Source organism: Scyliorhinus torazame, chromosome 18 (assembly GCF_047496885.1).
Source record: "Scyliorhinus torazame isolate Kashiwa2021f chromosome 18, sScyTor2.1, whole genome shotgun sequence".
NCBI classification, from domain to species: Eukaryota; Metazoa; Chordata; class Chondrichthyes; order Carcharhiniformes; family Scyliorhinidae; genus Scyliorhinus; species Scyliorhinus torazame.
This window is the reverse complement of record NC_092724.1, coordinates 120,253,959-120,271,541: the sequence shown is the minus strand read 5'-3', so window position 1 is coordinate 120,271,541 and position 17,583 is coordinate 120,253,959. Positions and strand designations below refer to the sequence as shown.

At 48.5% G+C, this 17,583-nt stretch overlaps 1 protein-coding gene across 5 annotated transcripts in view; it reads right to left on the bottom strand.

The window, feature by feature from the left end:
* The window catches only part of LOC140395466 (protein HEATR9-like), a 154,098-nt gene that overhangs the window by 30,307 nt on the left and 106,208 nt on the right, over positions 1-17,583 (bottom strand). For 4 of the 5 annotated variants that reach the window (XM_072483242.1, XM_072483245.1, XM_072483247.1 and 1 more), the window contains 4 exons: positions 12,654-12,784; positions 11,597-11,785; positions 10,499-10,591; positions 7,828-7,947 (listed from right to left, as the gene is read on the bottom strand). In XM_072483242.1, coding sequence (XP_072339343.1) covers positions 7,828-7,947; positions 10,499-10,591; positions 11,597-11,785; positions 12,654-12,784 — 533 coding nt within the window. The remainder of the gene's footprint in view (positions 1-7,827; positions 7,948-10,498; positions 10,592-11,596; positions 11,786-12,653; positions 12,785-17,583) is intronic. The other variant, XM_072483246.1, reaches the window with a different exon arrangement.

Below are 17,583 nucleotides of genomic sequence, written 5' to 3'. Positions count from 1 at the left end.
CTCAATGGTTGCAATCTTTGGATTATTCCCAGTGCTGTATGATCGTGAGTCTTGGAGTGGTAAGACAAGATGGATTAAGGCATACTTGGAGTAATAATGCTGAGGGTGGGTCTTCAGATTCCTGGGGCAGTGGGATGAGTTCTGGGACAGGGGGACCTGATCAAGGGGGAACCACCTCAACAGAACGCAGGCCAAGTGGTAGTATCATACTGGTGTGATAGAAGTGGTGGACAGTGATCCGTTGAATACAGAAGCTGGTGGACGATGAGGACAAGAGGAACCCCATCTTGTTCCAGAAGGGAGTGAAAGGAGTGAATAGAAGAACGGGAAATGGAGCCACAGCCAAAGGATCCTGCCAGCCACCCAATGGAGAGGAAACCAATCCCACATTAAGCCTGGTAGGCCGAACACCCTCATACTACACTGAAGCATGATCTCTATTTTTCCCCCCTCCCCCCACCAATGCTGGCAGACCTGATGAATCGTTCCAGCATTTTCATACTCTTATTTCATACTTGACTAACTTGATTGAGTTTTTTGATGGAGCAATGCAGAAGGTGATGAGGGTAGCCTGGTTGATATGCAAATGAAATTTCAAAGCAGCATTTACATGTTAGCAAAATTAAAGTGCGAGTGACTGGATGGATACAAAATGGAGTAAAGGACTCAAAGTAGAGTAGTGTTGAGCAGTTGTGTTTCAGATTAGAGGGAAGTATACAATGGTCTTTCCCAGGGACTGTGTTTTTCAGAAATACTAATGACTTGGACTTGAGTACAGGGCATAATTGTGAAGTTTGCAGATGACACAAAACTGAGAGATGTAGGGCATGATCTACCAGCCACGTTGCACCCCAAAGTCAGCGTGCCGGAATGCAACATGGCCAGTCGATGGCTCGCTACACCTCGCAAGACCAAACTTGATCTTGTGAGAGGTCACGATGTGAACCCCGCCCCTAGTCTCTGTCTAATATGCAGTTACCTGAGGTAATTGAGACATTGGTATCTAACCCCTTTGCCTCGGAGACCTCGCAGTACCATCTGGATGCCAGCCTGGCACTGCCAAGGGGCCCAGGTGCAATTTTATTACTGATGAGGAAGGGGCCCAGGGATTCCGTGCCCTTGATGTGGGGTGCCGAGGACACCCTTTTTAAAAAAAAAATTAGATTACCCAATTATTATTTTTTTCCAATTAAGGGGCAATTTAGCGTGGCCAATCCACCTAACCTGAACATCTTTGGGTTGTGGGGGCGAAACCCACGCAGGCATGGGGAGAATGTGCAAACTCCACACGGACAGTGATCCAGGGTCGGGATTCGAACCTATGTCCTCAGCACCGCAGTCCCAGTGCTATCCACTGTGCCACATGCCGCCCCCTCCGAGTTGGGGCTTTGGGGGGGTTGGAGGGATGAGATGTCTCGCTGCTTTGAGGAGTTCCAGCGAGCAGAGCTCCTCAGTGCAGAAAACGGGAAGCTCCTTGCTGAGTCCCCCGATCCACCCAGATGGGCGTTAGATAGCGGGGTGTTTCTTGTACTCTGAGTCGTGAAACACCTGGCTAGTCTCAGGTGTTATGGGACACTGTCCCCATTCAGGTAGATCCGACTATATTATTAGAGGCACAGACTACTTGCAATATCCCGTGCAAGACTTATGGAGAGGGAATTATCACTTTCCCTGAGGTTCTCACGGCGTATGAGCTCCCCCGCTGAGGGAGGAGCTGTATAAAAGGTCGGTCAGTAAGGCACTAACCAGAGAGAGACCTGGTAGGAATCTACCCGGAGGTGTATATACCGTAATTGTGAATAAATCAAAGTTCTTTACTTGGTGTGGACTCCCCATGTTCTTATTAAACTACTAAAGCAATGAAGCTATGCTAAACCTTAATAAATCACTCGTTAGACCCCAGATGGTGCATTGTGTTCAATTCTGATGGTGGCCTTTAGGAAGGATCTCAAGGTCTTGAAGACTAAGGTGCAGAGGAGATTTACTGGAATGATACCAGGGTTGAGGGACATCAGTTATATGGTGAGACTGGAGCAGCTGGGATTGTTTGAGCAGAGACAGTTCGGGGGTGATTTAATACGGATGTTCAAAATTATTAGCTGTTTTGATAGCATTAATAAGGAGAAAATGTTTCTCTTGGTCGGAGGGTCGGTAACCTATGAATGCTGGAAATCTGAAGTGATAATACAACAGACTAGAACACTCAGCAAGTCTTGGCCGCAATCGAGGAGAGAGAAGCTATAAAAGCTCAGGAGACCAGAGAAGGTGAATCAAAATGGTAGTTTATTTTCAGCCAAAAGAAAAGGCCGCAATGCCACATTCAGCACATCGGTCCCAACCGGAACTTTCTACCATGCCAGTCCCAATCTGGCCGGCTTTTAAGGGTTGATTCTCTGACCTCCAGCTGATGTGCCTGCGCCCTTTAGCAGGGAAGCTCTTGGGTGGGATTCTCCGACCCCCCGCCGGGTCGGAGAATCGCCGGGGGGCAGCGTGAATCCCGTCCCCGCCGGCCGCCGAATTCTCCTGCGCCAGCGATTCGGTGGGGGCGGGAATCGCACCTCCCTCGCCCGGCGATTCTCTGGCCCGCGATGGGCCAAAGACCCGCTGCTGTCATGCAAGTCCCGCCGGCGAGAATTAAACCACCTCTCTTACCGGTGGGACTGGCAGCACGGACGGGCTCCGGGGTCCTGGGGGGGGGGGGGGATCTGGCTCTTCAGAAGTAGTTCACTGAGCGCCGCTCTCCGTAACCCTGTATATTTTCATTTACGGATCAAATTCCTCTTGACTACCTCGATCGAAGCTACCTTTACTGCGTCTCAGGAAGTACATTCCAGATGCGGCATAAAAAAGGTGTCTCCAAGCTTCTTTGGCCAGTTAACATAACTCTGTGCCCTAGAATCATAGAATCCCTACAGTGCAGAAAGAGGCCATTCGAGTCTGCACCGGCCCCCAGAAAGAGCACCCTACTTAAGCCCACGCCTTCACCCTAACCCCAAAACCCAGTAACTCCACCTAATCTTTTGGACACTAAGGGCAATAGTCATGGCCAATCCACCTAACCTGCACATCTTTGGACTGTGGGAGGAAATCACAGCACCCAGAGGAAATCCAGGCAGACATGGAGAGAAAATGCAAACTCCACAGTCACCTGAAACCGGAATTGAACACGGGTCTATGGCGCTGTGAGGCAACAGTGCTAACCACTGTGTCATCTCTGGTTCTCCATCCTTCCACCAATGGGACCAGTTTCTCAATCTGCTCTCAACCTTCCCTTCTCCAAGGAAGATATTTCCAACTTCTCCGCCCTATCTAGGTAATTGTAATTCTTTATCCCTGGAACCATTCTCATTGACCTTTTCACCCCTCCTGTGCTGACCCTGTGGACTCTGCCAGAGGATTATCTGTCACCATTCCTTTCTGCATCTCCCTCCAGAATGTCCGTTTATTTTTATTTTTTTTAATTTAAAGTGGCCAATAATTTTTTTTCCAATTCAACGTGGCCAATCCACCTAACCTGCACATCTTTGGGTTTGGGGGGCGGGGTTGGTGAAACCCACGCAGACATGGGGGAGAATGTGCAAACTCCACACGGACAGTGACCCAGGGTCGGGTTCGAATCCCTAGGTGGTGTGGGCAGCAGTGCTAACCACTGCACCACCGTGCCACCCAAGTGCGTTTATTTGTGACGAAGGATCTCATCATCCATGAACCTACTGTGGATAATTGCGTGAGCATCAGGGCCTCGACAGTAACCTGGTTATGGCACCTCTTCCCTAACTGAAGCCTCTCCTGAATACTCCTTTCACCACTTGTTGCAGTGCTGATGTGATGCTTATCATCCAATCACTCCATGGCCTAACCCCCTTACTCCTCTGGCACTACTTTTGAGCATGTCACCTTATTCCACCCCTCACATCACTCTTTCAAAATCCTCTTTCTCTACCATTCTCTCAAGCTCATCATCCTTTTCCCTAATTCACTGCCCTCTTAGCCCCCCCCCCTCCTCTCCCCCCACCCTTAATCTCTCCTTCCATGTAAACACCCCAACCCATATTCATCTCCTTGACCCTGCCATCTCCCTTGGTCTCACGACTCCCATCATGTCAATCACAAAATAGGACATATCTGATCACTTCCTTGTTAGATCACCACTCAGCCTTTCTTTATTCAAGAGAAAACAGACCCAGCCTGTCAATGCTTTTTTGATTGTATACTTGCATAATTCTGGGAAAATTCTTGTGAATCTTCTCTGCACCCTCTCTCCATGTCTCTCTATATAATTTATAACATGGTGAAGAGAATTGCATGCAGTATTTCAAATGTGGTCTAACCAAGGTTTGATAGCATAACTTCCCCACCTTTCAATTCTATCCTTCTGGAAATAAAGCTGAGGGCTTGGGCTGATTTTTTTCTGATATCACTAACCTCTGGCTTATCCTTTAGTGACATTCGTTCACAACTGAACTTTCAAAATCTCAACTTGTCCAGCCTCCGGCCTTCCATCCACCACAACACTTCTGCAGCTACTGATTTTCTCAAGTGTACCCTCACCTCCACCTTTGACACTCTAGTGCCCAATAAAACCACTGCTCTCTCTCCCTCTCAATCTGTTATGGTCCTCATCACCACTTCCTTATGTCCAAGGAATGCCAACCTGACCAAGGAATGCCAACCTGAAAAGGGCAAGGCGGGGAACTGGCTCAGCCATCCACTACCATATCTAACTGGACCACATAAAGCACCAACAGGTCCTGCTCTCATTAGGTAAAACTGCTCACTGTTCAAGGATCATCCTCAAAGACAAACCGCCAGCTTCTTTTCTCTATTGCAAACTGTCTTCTTAAACCCTTTTTTCCTTGCCCTCTCCATTCTCACCTTCGACAGTAAGTATGAGGATTCCTTTGGCTCGAAGTTCGAGACCTTCCTATTAGCTGTCTCTACTTTTTCTCTCACTTCCAATAGCCCACCTGGCCAAACATCCTCCAAGGTTCCTCACTATCCGAACTTGTATCTTAGCTCTAGTTTCTCTCCTATCTTCCCTTGTCTTGTCCATGATCCCTTGACTCTATTCCTAATAAATTGCTGACAATACATTTTTCTTCACTACCCATATTAGCTCATTATTAATGGATTTTCTCTTCAGGTGTTGTCTCCTCTTTCCTTTCTGCCACAATTGCCCCTCCCATCCAATCCAAAGACTGACCATTGACCCCAACGTGCTCGTCAACCCCCGCCCCATCTCCAACCTGCCTTTCCTCTACGAAGTCCTTGATCATGTTGTTTCTTCCCAAATCCGTCGCCATCTTTCTCAAATTTGCATATTTTGATTCCTCCACAATAATTCTGGTAAAATCTCCTCTCCATGCCTCTATACATAATTTATAATATGGTGAAGAGAACTGCATGCAGTATTTCAATGGTGGTCTAACCAAGGTTTGATAGCATAACTTCCCCTCCTTTCAATTCTATCCTTCTGGAAATAAAGCTGAGGGCTTGGACTGATTTTTCTGATATCACTAACCTCTGGCATATCCTTTAGTGACTTTCACTTGCCACAATACCGAGACAGCTCTCAGAGTCACAAATGACTTCCCCTGTGACTGTGACAAAGATAAACTTTATTGTCCTCCTTGACCTGTCTGCACCGTTTGATGCGATTGACCAGACCCTCCTCCTCCACTGTTGTACAGCTGGGTGGGACTGCTCTTGTCTGGTTCCATCCTTACCGATCTAAATGCAACCAGAGAATCACTTGTCGTGACTTATTTTCCTGCTTCTGCACTGTGTGCCCAAAGGATCAATCTCTGGCCTCCTCCTATTTCTCATCTACGAGCTTCCCTTTGGAGACATCATCCAAACCACAGTTTATTTTCACATGGACACCGGGTGGGCACCCACCTCTACCTCATCACCAAGACCCTTAACCCCATCTACTGACTCTAAACTATCAAATTGCTTAACTGACATCTGGCACTTACTGAGCATAAATTTCTTCCAATTAAATATTAGAAAGACACGAGTCATGTCTTAGTCCCTACTCCAAACTCTGTTCCCTAACTACCAACTCCATCTAACTCATTGGGCACTCTCTGAGGCTGAATCAGCCTGTTTGTAACTCTGGTGTCATATCTGACCCTGAGGTGAGCCTCTGACTACCATGTTCTCCTATTTCCAATTCTGCAGCATCAGACAACTTCACCCTGTCTTCAACTCATCTACTACTGAACCTCTAGGCCTTTCTTACCTCCAAAGTTAATTATTCCAACACGCTCCTGGCTGGTCCATCCTCCTTTAACTGAAGTTACTCTGCTGTCCGTGTCCAAACACGCACCAAGTCCTATCTGCCCATCAAGCCTGTGCTTGCTGACCCACATTAGGTCCCGGTGAAGTGATACCTTGATTTTAAAATCTTATCCCTGTTTTCAAATCCCTGCACTGCCTCCCCCTTCCCTCTCTCTGTAATCTCCTCCAGCCCCAAACCCTCCTCGATATCGACACCCTTTAATTCTGGTCTTTTACACATCCCTGCTTTTAACCGCTCCACCATTGGCAGCCATGCCTTCAGTTTCCAAGTCACCAAGCTCTGGAATTCCCTCCCATAAACCTCTTTCCTACTTTAAGACACTCCTTACAACTTACTACTTTGGCCAAGCTCTTGGTCATCTGCCTAATATTAGGCCTGGTGCTTGGGGTGGCACAGTGGTCAGCACTGCTGTCTCACAGTGCCAGGGATCTGGGTTCAATTCCGGCCTCGGGTGACTGTCTGTGTAGAGTTTGCATATTCTCCTAGTGCCTGCATGGGTTTCCTCCGGGTGCTCTAGTTTCATCCCACAGTCCAAAGATGTGCAGGTTAAGTGGACTGACCATGCTAAATTGCCCCTTTGTGTCTAGGGATGTGCAGGTAAGGTCGGGGGAAGGGGACATGGGTCGGGTGCTCTTTCGGTGGGTCAGTGCAGACTCAATGGGCAGAATGGCCTCCTTCTACACTATAGGGATTCTATGATTACTTTGTTTGATTGTGTTTCTGTAAAGCAACTTGGAGAAGATGCAACACATTAAGTGTATGATGCAAAAGCAAAATGATGTTGGGCCAGTGCCAAGGTGTTTGGGAATTAGGAGGGAGAATTAAAGTAGAGTTTGGAGAGGGAAAAACCCCAGACTGTTCTGCCTTTCTCTGGGGTATACTTTCACAAATACTAGGCTGGTCTCTCAGCAGGAACCATTCATCACTTATCAACCTTGGCAGTGAGAGTGCCAGGAGGACAGTGAAATGTACAGGTGTCAGAATGGAGCCCAATCCCATCCATCCGAATTGTTTTTTCCAATCAGGAAAGGGCTGTGTTTCTGCCCTTTCCATAGCCCAATCCCATTAAGATGCAATAAAACTCCCCCCCCCTCCCCCCCTACCCATACTGAACCACAGTAGCACAGTAGTTAGCACTGTTGCTTCACAGCATCTGCGGCCCAGGTTTGATTCCCGGCTTGGATCACTGTCTGTGTGGAGTCTGCAAGTTCTCCCCATGTCTGCGTGGGTTTCCTCCGAGTGCTCCGGTTTCCTCCCACAAGTCCCAAAAAGACGTGCTTGTTAGGTGAATTGGATATTCTGAATTCTCCCTCTGTGTATCCGAATAGGTGCCGGAGTGCGGTGACGAGGGGATTTTTGCAGTAACTTCATTGCAATGTTAATGTAAGCCTACTTGTGACACTAATAAAGATTATTATTATTAACCTGGGATCTACAGATCTGTACGGTTCAATATTGCACCATGCAGTGTGACCACACTGAACAATTGGGGATCAATGTGCAAACCTTTCCAAGTTCCTTACCATAACTGGGTCATCCCACAGTTTTTCTTTCAGTGCCTCAAACACAGCTTCATGCATGCCGGTTTCTGTGATGTGCAATGGTCCAACAAAGGCTAATAAATCCAATGCCTTCAACCGGTGCTGGGGGCATTAAACATGAAACTGGATTAGTGAGGCAGCAGCAGACTTGAGAATGGAATTCATCAGACAGAAGCATTTTGCAGCATACCAGGTTTGGTTTGAGTGCCAAGAGCAAGGATTCAACCTATCACACCTATTCTGCCATTTTATCTGTATCTCAATTCCATTTGCCCAGATCGCTCAATTTCCATATCCTTTGATACTCTTACCCCCAAAAGTCTATTCACAAAACCCCAAGTGGCCCCAGCATCCATTAGCTGTGTGTGAAGAAATGCTTCCTGATTTACCTCCCGTTTGGTCTCGACCTAACTTTTAATGTTGTATATCATTAATATGAACAATTGCACCAGAGGAAATGCTTTCTCTCTATCTACCCTATCGAATCGTTTGATACTTTAGACACCTTGATTAGATCATTTCTTAACCTTCTATGGAGAGTATAAGAGAATACAAATCTTATCTATACAACTTGTTCTTATAACCTAATCCTATTTGCCATCATATCATTCTGGTCAATCTGCACTGCAGCCCTTCAAAGTCAATAATTCCTTTCTGAGGTACTGTTTCCATAGCTCTAATGCTCCAAGTGGGTCCAACGAGGGCTCTGTACAGCTGGAATATAACTTCGAATCCCTGTGAGATCAAGAGCGACATTGCAATTATCTTTTAAATTATTTATTTATACCTGCTTTTAGTGATTTCCGTCACCTTCTCCACAGTTGCTGTGTTCTCATCATTTAGAAAATACTCTAATCTCTCTTTCTTAGGTCCACCCTTCATTTGCCTGCAGTGAATTCCATCAGCCCACTTTTGTCCACATGCTTAATCAATTAATGCCTCTTTGTACCTTTGTGTTTCCATCTACCTGACCCACTGGGTGTAGGTAGACTTTGTATGAGGACGGAAAATGGTGAAAATGAATCCGCAGTCCATGTGACATCTCTCCTGATTTCAAAGACTGCCAACTATTGCAAAATTACCCCCACTGTGCCTCCTACATAAGGACATGAGTCCTTTTAAAGTTGTGGTTGGGTGAATCTATGCAGAGGATGCGCTTGGGAATATCCAGGGTTCTCCTGCGAAATTCCATCTTTATGGAAAGGACTCAGTGGAATGCCTTCCGAGGACCAAGAGCTGGTTTGGGTCACGTTTGGCCCCAAATCTTTATAAGACCAAGGCAAATTCTTGGAGGTGGCCAAATGACCAAACATTACACCAGATGACCCTGCCCCTGGGATGTAGGGCAGCATCTCTGGATTTGAATAAGGAAGCTGGAATTCTGCTTGCTGCAGCCACAGCAATGGAGTGCAACCCACAAAATGTCAAGATCTTCAGGTTTTACAGCATCATAGGAGGCCATTCAGCCCATTAACCCAGTTCTGGATCCATGAAAGGGCTCACAGCATTGTCCTTTCCCCAAAATTATCAAAATCCATCCCTTTCAAGTATTTTGGACTTCCCTGTATGGCTTTTGATTCTAGTTGGACGTTCCACCTCCTCTCTGTGTCATTCTCAGGACAACATTTGTTTCTTATATTTCATTGCCCTGAGAAGCTGGGCCTTGTTCTTGAATCGATACATCCGAAAGACCAATTCAGGGGGCAGCTAAAAGTCAACCTTCCGAGGAAGATACTGTTCCCTTCTCTCGTCTGAAACTGATTAACATTATCCCTCCAGTTACTGTCTCATATGAAGAATTAATATTGATTTAGAGTCATAGGGTTATAAAGTTTTACAGCACAGAAAGAGGCCAATCGGTCCATCGTGCTGCGACGGCCATCAAGCACCTATCTATTCTAATCCCATTATCCAGCACTTGGTCTGCAACCTTGTATGCTATGGCATTTAAAGTGCTCATCAAAATGCTTCTTAAATGTTGTGAGGGTTCCAGCCTCCTCCACCCCGTCGGGCAGCGAGTTCCGGATTACCACGATTTAGCTCCTGGTTGATGATCATTAATTCTACAGTGAGCCCTCAGTTCCCACCAGCCAGCCAGGATTGTCAGTCCCGCTGTAGGCGACACATCAAAGCCTCTGTTCAAGAAATGGACCTCGGATGTCACTGCAGACATTGTTAGAATGACTTGATTACTGAGCCGTTCATAAACAAATATTAATCCAACTCCTGCCAACAAATCAGGGAAGGTTTTGGATGTTTGCAATAGAGGCATTGGAAGGATGGAATGCTTCCTTTAGACGGAGCGATGGAAGATCACCTTCTTGCTACATTTACAATGGCCCTGGAAATCTGCAGGATAGCCATCACAGCATCAACACTGTGATCAGGCAGGCCTGCCAAGAGCCAGTGACAGTAAGCTGCAGATCTTCAGTGGGGAGTGAGGAAGGGGAAGGCAGGAGAGGGGAGGGGGCGTGGAAGAGGGGGCAGCAGTGCATATTAATGCTGGGAACGCAGGAGGTCTAGTCAGAAGAGGTGCAGGGGTATTGGCCCAAACTCTGTAAGCCCGATATCTCGATCCAACCCGACAAGAATCTTATTCCAACCTGGTCACTTCCACTGAAGGAAAAAAAAAGTGCTAAAATCTAAAACAAACCTTATAGACAGGGGATGTTTGGAGCTGCTTCAGAACAGCTTGGATTGAGAATGGTTCATGGATCGCAAGGTGTCTCAACACTATTTCCAGAGCCTGTGGAAGGGAAAATGTGGCTAAATTTTTGACAGTTTCTTCATTTTCTCTCCTTTGTAAAAAATAAAATTAGCAGCGACGCAACTCCCAGAGTTTCTTGATTGCACCGACACTGCCCACCTCATCTCACTTCACTGGAAACCTATCACCTTGTTGAGACTGTTGAGACTCAGGATATGATCCCCTAGGAACCAAACTGAACTCAAAGCCAGTGAGTGCAAATCCGAACTTGAAAATTGCCAATAAATCAGGTGATTTGTGGCTTGCACCAAAGTGATCATTGTGGGTATTATCTAACTGTCAAAGTACTGATGCTCATCCCAGCTAATCGATTCAGGGAGGTGGTTGTGTGGTACTTGAATCAGACGCTGCCCTCATAGAATCACACAGTACAGAAGGAGGCCTTTCAACCCATTGTGTCTGTGCCAAGACTTTGGTAGACCTATCCAAATAGAACCACCTCTTCTCCCCACCACCTAGCCTGCTCTTTCACCACAGAACTACAACATTTTCCTTTTAAAGTATTTATCCATGTCCCTTTTTGAAAGTTACTTCAAGGCAGCAGATTCCAGATCACAATCATTTGCTGCCTAATGAAACTGTCCTCATCTCCCCTCCAGTTATTTTACCAGTGACACTACAATGTGTCCTCCTGTTACTGACCTTACTGCCAGTGTAGCCAGTTTCTCCTTGTGGGGAGGGGGGAGCATCATTAACAGAACACTTGAGTTATGTTCATGCACTCCCTCCTTACAGAACTCTCTCGCAATTTGATCCTCATTGTTCACCTTCACATAAAAATATAATGGATCCTGTTTCCAGATGTAATCATTGAAATTATGAGGTAAAAGCTGGGGACATTGTTTGAAGAGTCACCTTAATCTACACATTTACATAACTTGCTTCTGGTCTGGGTGAACAGCCCGATTATAACATGCCTGCCCTCGCTAGGATTTGAGCCTAATTCAACTTTCTACCCAGTAAAAAGCAAGACGAGGCATGTACCTGTTTTTTCTGGTAGGTGGTGCCATCGTGAAGGTAACTTATTATATAATCGATGGCTTCTTCGTCATTTCTGTTGAGGTAACACAGGCAGGCTGTGGCCTGCACAGGGATCAGGTCTTTGGAGCGTAGAGTTGTTATGAAGGATCTTAATAGGAAAATCAGCTTTTCCTTAGCTTTGATCGTGGGCCTCTGAAAGGACAGTAGACACAGTTGTTTCTGTACGTCATTCAACAATAAGGTGATACCACCTTGTTCAAGAAAGAATGTAAAGACATTGGGCGCGATTCTCCGAGGCCGCGCCAGTTGGGAGATTCGCCGGCGGCGGCATTATATCGCGCGACGCCGTCCCGCCATTCTCCCAACCGGTGAGAACGGCCCCGTCGAGTTCAGCCGGAGAATCGCCCGAGACACTCACAACGGCGATTGCCCCGGCCTTATTTTGTTACGCGACCGGCCCCTGAACCCCCGCGCCATGTTGCGTTGGGGCCGGCGCGTTGAGGAAGTGCACTGCACATGCGCGGGTTGGCACGGCGCCCAGTTGAGCCGGGAAGCGTGAACCGCTCCAGCGCAGTGCTGGCCCCCTGTGGGGACCAGAATCGGTAGTGCCCGCCCCCGTTTCGCGCCGTCGTGAAATGCGATGGCGTTCACGACGGCGCGAACACTCTGCCACCATTTCGGAGAATCTCGCCCAGGGCCTCAGTTTCATGTCTCAACTGAATGATGGCACTCGAATAGTGCAGCACTACTTCAGTACTCCACAGAATGTCAGTCTAGATTTTTCTGCTCAAGTCTTTGGAGAGGCACTGGAGCCCATAACTTTCTTTTTTTTAAATTTAGAATATCCGATTCATTTTTTCCAATTAAGGGGCAATTTAGTGTGTTCAATCCACCTACCCTGCACATCTTTGGGTTGATCGAACCTGGGACCTCGGCGCCGTGAGACTGCAGGGCTAACCACTGCACCACAGTGCTGCCGCCCATAACTTTCTGATGGAGGTGAAAGTGTTACCCACTGACCCGTGCTTGAGTTCAGTATGGACTGTGTTGTGTACTATACCAGGCGGATAGGTCCATTGGCCCATTCGTACAATGACATCCTCAAAGTTATAATAATGTCTTCTAGAAGTTTCCCTGTCGACTCATTCATAACTTGGATTAACTTCAGCACCACCTCTTCCTCCCAGCAACCTGAAAAGTTCAAGGTAAGTCAACATGTTTCATTAATCAATTTTTAAGTTCCTTCCTGTCTTCCCTTCATCTCATTCTCTCCTCCACCTCTGCTGTAGGTGCTGACATTTTACAGATGACACCAGTTCCAATGACACCAGTCAAAGCTCAGTAGCTCAGTTCAAGAACTTGGGAGGACTTCTGGTGGCGGCCATGGTGTGAATGGTCGCCCACAGGGCAGCTCCTGCTTGAAGGTGTAGAAGAGAGCTCATTTTACCCGAAATAGGGTGCAACTTCGATGGAAAAATGTAACTGAAGGTCAGAGAAGATCCCCCGCGGGAGTGATATGTCTGCTGGTTACCAAACCCGGCAGAAGGTGAAAGATCTGGCCAAGGAGGTGGAAGAGACCTGTGGTGCAGCAGCCAGTGGAAGGATGGCGCAGGTGGAAGTACTGGTTCAAGTTGGAAAGCCCTAGATGGAACAGTTGATGGCCTTCATCAAGGAAGAGTTCCGCCATCAGAGGAAGGTGATGCAGGAGATTACTCGAAGGCCATCGAAGGGGCTGTGGCACCCCTGAAGGGTTCGTTGGAGAGGGTGGAGAAATGCTTGGAGGCACAGGGATCCGAGAGATTGAGAGGGTAATGTCGGACCACAGCGATCGGGTGGTGGCATTGGAGGCGGAGATGGGGCTCTTTGGAGACCTTTGCAAGACGTTGGGAGCAAAGGTGGAGGAGCAGGAAAATCGATCGAGAAGGCAGAATCTGCGGATAGTGGGCCTGCCTGAAGGAGTGGAAGGTGCGAGTGCCATGAGGTACGTTTCGAGGATGCTGGCGGGGCTAATGGCAGAGGGGGTGTGGGACAAGGCCCCAGAGGTGGACAGAGCGCACAGGTCTCTGAGGCAGAAGCCTAGAGTGGGCGAGCCGCTACGGGCGGTGATCGTGAGGCTCCACAAGTTCGTGGAGAAGGAGAAGATTCTGCAGTGGGTGAGCCAGGGAAAAGAGCAACTGTGAATGGAAGAGGAACAAGGTCCGAGTACACCAGGACATTGGAGCTGAGCTGGAAAAACAGCGTGCGGGGTTCGACAGAGCCAAGGCGGTTCTATATCGACGGCAGATCGGGTTTGGGGTGATCTACCCAGTGAAACTTTGGGTGATGTATGAAGGCTGTGAATACTACTTCGAGACCCTAGAAGCGGCCAATGACTTTATCAAGGAACATAAACTGGGGGAGAACTGAACTGAGCGATTTTGGGGTGACGGGAGTGCTGACACTTTGAAGTAATTGGGAATACGGGTGGAGTAGGGGTTGGGGGGTTTCTTTTCCTCCAATGTGGAGGTTCTTTTTTTCTTCTTTTAAGTGTTGATTTGACAAAGGGTAGCAGGGGTGAAAAGGTTGTCAGGTGACGGCTGCCCCCAAACCCCCTCCTGCTGCCTGGGGCTGTGTTATTTCTTCTTCTTGTTCTTGGGGAAGGTGACCTGTGGTTCGAGATGAGTCTTTGTTCAGATGGGGCAGGGGAAGGTCAGCGGGGAGCCTTCGGCACAGAACAGAGAGCTGAGGGTGGGGGAGGGGTCAGCAGGAGGAACCTTTGAGTAGGAGTTGCCACGCTAGTAGGTAATGTTGTTGAACGGAAGTGAGGTGGGGGAGCAGGCCGAGAGAGGTAGCCGTGGGGGGAGGGGGGGGGGGGGGGTTGCGACAAGGCGAGGTTGGAGAAGAAACATGGTCGGGGCAGAGAAAGGGGCCATCTTGGATGGGACAAGTACAGGGTGACATTAACAGGGGTAGAGCTGCTGAAAGGTGACGATGGCGGACAGTAGAGGGGAATGGAGGCATAAGTCCCGGTAAGGCTGATAACATGGAACATGCGAGGGCTCAATGGACCGGTCAAAAGATTTTGCGTCTTTTGGAGCTTGAAAGTGGAGGTGATCTTTCTGCAAGAGGCGCACCTCCACGTGAAGGACCAGGTTAGGCTAAGGAAGGGGTGGGTGGGTCAGGTGTACCACTCGGGGTTTGATTCAAAGTCGCGGGGGTGGGGGGTGGCAATTTTGATGAGTAAAAAAACGGGGTTTGTGAGCGTGAAGGAAGTGAGCGACCCGGGTGGGAGATATGTGATTGTGAGCGGGGTATCAGAAAGGACGCCGATGATGTTGGTAAATGTGTATGCACTGAATTGGGATGATGTAGGTTTTATGAGGGGTTAATCCCAGACTTGGCCACGCACCAGCTAATTATGGGAGGAGATTTCAATTGTGTCCTCGAGCTGAGGTTAGATAGATCGAGCCCCAGGTCAATGGGTAGGATACACATCACAAAGGAGTTGGCTGGGTTTATGGAAAAGGTGGGTATGGTGGATCCGTGGCACTTCAAGAACCCAGGGGGAAGGGAGTATTCCTGTTTTTCGCATGTGTACAGGTATATTCCAGAATTGACTTGTTGGTGGTGAGCCGGGTGGAGGGGACAAAGTAAGCGGGGATAGTGATCTCGGACCATGCACCCGGAGATTCACGGCTGGAGATTCGGCTTAGATCAGGATGGGAGCAGAGGCCAGGGTGGAGGCTCAATTCGGGGTTGTTGCAGATACAGGGTTTTGTGACAAAGTGCGGGCAATGATTAAAGATTATGTAGAATTGAACCAAATCGGGGAGGTGTCAGCGGCCACTTTTTGGGATGTGCTAAAAGCAGTGGTCCGAGGGGAGATTATCTCGTTCAAGGTACATGCGGATAGGAAAAGGAGGGAGGAATATGAATGGCTAATGAGTGAGATGTGGATGTAGATAGGGAGTGGAGGTAGATAGGGAGTACTCGAGGGTGCCCACCATGGAGTGATTGGCAAGGAGGAAAAAATTACAGGGGCAATTTGATAGGCTGACAACGGGGAGGGCGGTAGGGCAGCTGTGTAGGGCAAGAGGGCTGCAGTACGAATACAGGGAGAAGGCAAGTCAAATGTTAGTGCATCAGCTGCGGAGGCAGGCCACGTCCAGAGAAATATCGAAGATTAGAACTGGGGCAGGGGATGTGGTATTGGAGCCGGGGAAGATAAATGAGGCGTTAGGGAATATTATAAGGAGCTGTATAATAATAATCGCTTATTGTCACAAGTAGGCTTCAAATGAAGTTACTGTGAAAAGCCCCTAGTCGCCACATTCCGGCGCCTGTTCGGGGAGGCTGACACGGGAATTGAACCGTGCTGCTGGCCTGCCTTGGTCTGCTTTCAAAGCCAGCTCTTTAGTCCTGTGCTAAACCAGCTCCTATGCCAGCTCTTTAGCCCACTGTGCTATACCGGCCTCTATAGGGCGGGCCCGGGGGGGGAAGAAGGGGACATGGGGCGCTTCTTAGGCCAAATGGAGTTTCCACAGTTGGAGGAAGAGAAGAGGCAGGCGCAAGAGGAGCCCCTGGGGGGATATTGAATAGTATAAGGGGAGGGCCCTCTGGCCCAATGGCTACCCGGCGGAATTTTATAAGGAGTTTGTGCCGGACTTGGCACCACATCTCTTGGGAGCGTTTAATGAGGCGTTGGAGAAGGAGGAACTGCCGGAGACGATGATGCAGGCAACAATCACATTATTACCAAAAAAGGGGAAGGACCCATTGGAATGTGGGTCGCATAGGCTCATATCATTGTTAAATACAGACAGGAAAGTGCTGGCTAAGTTGGTGGTGGGAAGGATGGAAGGTTGTGGAGGACCAAACAGGCTTTGTAAAGGGCAGGCAGCTTTCTAGCAATATAAGGAGGCTGTTAAATGTGATCATGACCCCATCGAGAGCTCAGGTACCAGAGGTCGTGGTGTCCATGATGCGGAGAAGTCTTTCGACCGGGTGGAGTGGCAGTACCTGTTTGAGGTCCTGGGAAGGTTTGGGTCTGGGCTGAAGTTTGTGGCATGGGTGCGCTTGTTATATGTGGCACGGAGGGAGAGTGTGCGGCCCAATGACATGGGTTCACGGAACTTTGAAGCACACAGGGGAACAACGCAGGGGTGCTGCTGTCGCCTCTGCTGTTTGCGCTGGCTACAAAGCCTCTGGCAATGGCTCTTAGGGGGTTGGCAGAGTGGCGAGGGATTGTGAGGGGACGGAAAGAGCATCGGGTGTCGCTATACGCTGACGACCTATTATTGTATATTTCGGACCCGCTGGAGAGCATGGAGAGGATCATGGGCCTATTGGGGGAAGTTTGGGCGTTCTCGGGATATAAGTTAAATATAGGGTAAAGCAAAGCGTTCTGCATGAATGAGTTGGGTCAGTGAGCCAATTTAGGGGGGATGCCATTTAAGGTGGCCAGAGACAGGTTGAGATACCTGGGGACTCAGGTAGCGAGAGAATGGGCGATGCTTCACAAATGGGCGGGGATCAACAAATCATGCATATATGTTCTGGGGCTGCGAAAAGTTGGAGAGATTCTGAGCAGGAGTGTTCGCGGCGCTAGCAAGGTTACTGGGGGAGGAGGTTGAGCCGGACCCTTTGGTGGCGATATTTGGGATATCGGAGAAGCCGGAGCTGATGGAGGGGAGGAAGGCTGATGTTGTGGCTTTCGCCTCTCTGATTGCCCGGCGACAGATTTTATTGGACTGGTGGTCAGCAATGCCACCCGGGGTAGCGGCCTGGCTGGGTGACTTATACGACTTTCTTCGGCTGGAAAAGATTAAATACGAGATAAGGGGTTCAGCGGAGGGTTTTCAGGCAAGTTTGGGGATGTTCGTGATCCTTCCCCCCTCACCCCGCCCACGCTTCTCACACTCGTGTTTGAGGAGTTGTTCGTCGTGTGGGGTGAGGGGAGAAGAAGGGGCTGCAAAAAAGGAGGAACATTTGTACAAACTGTATAGTTGTGT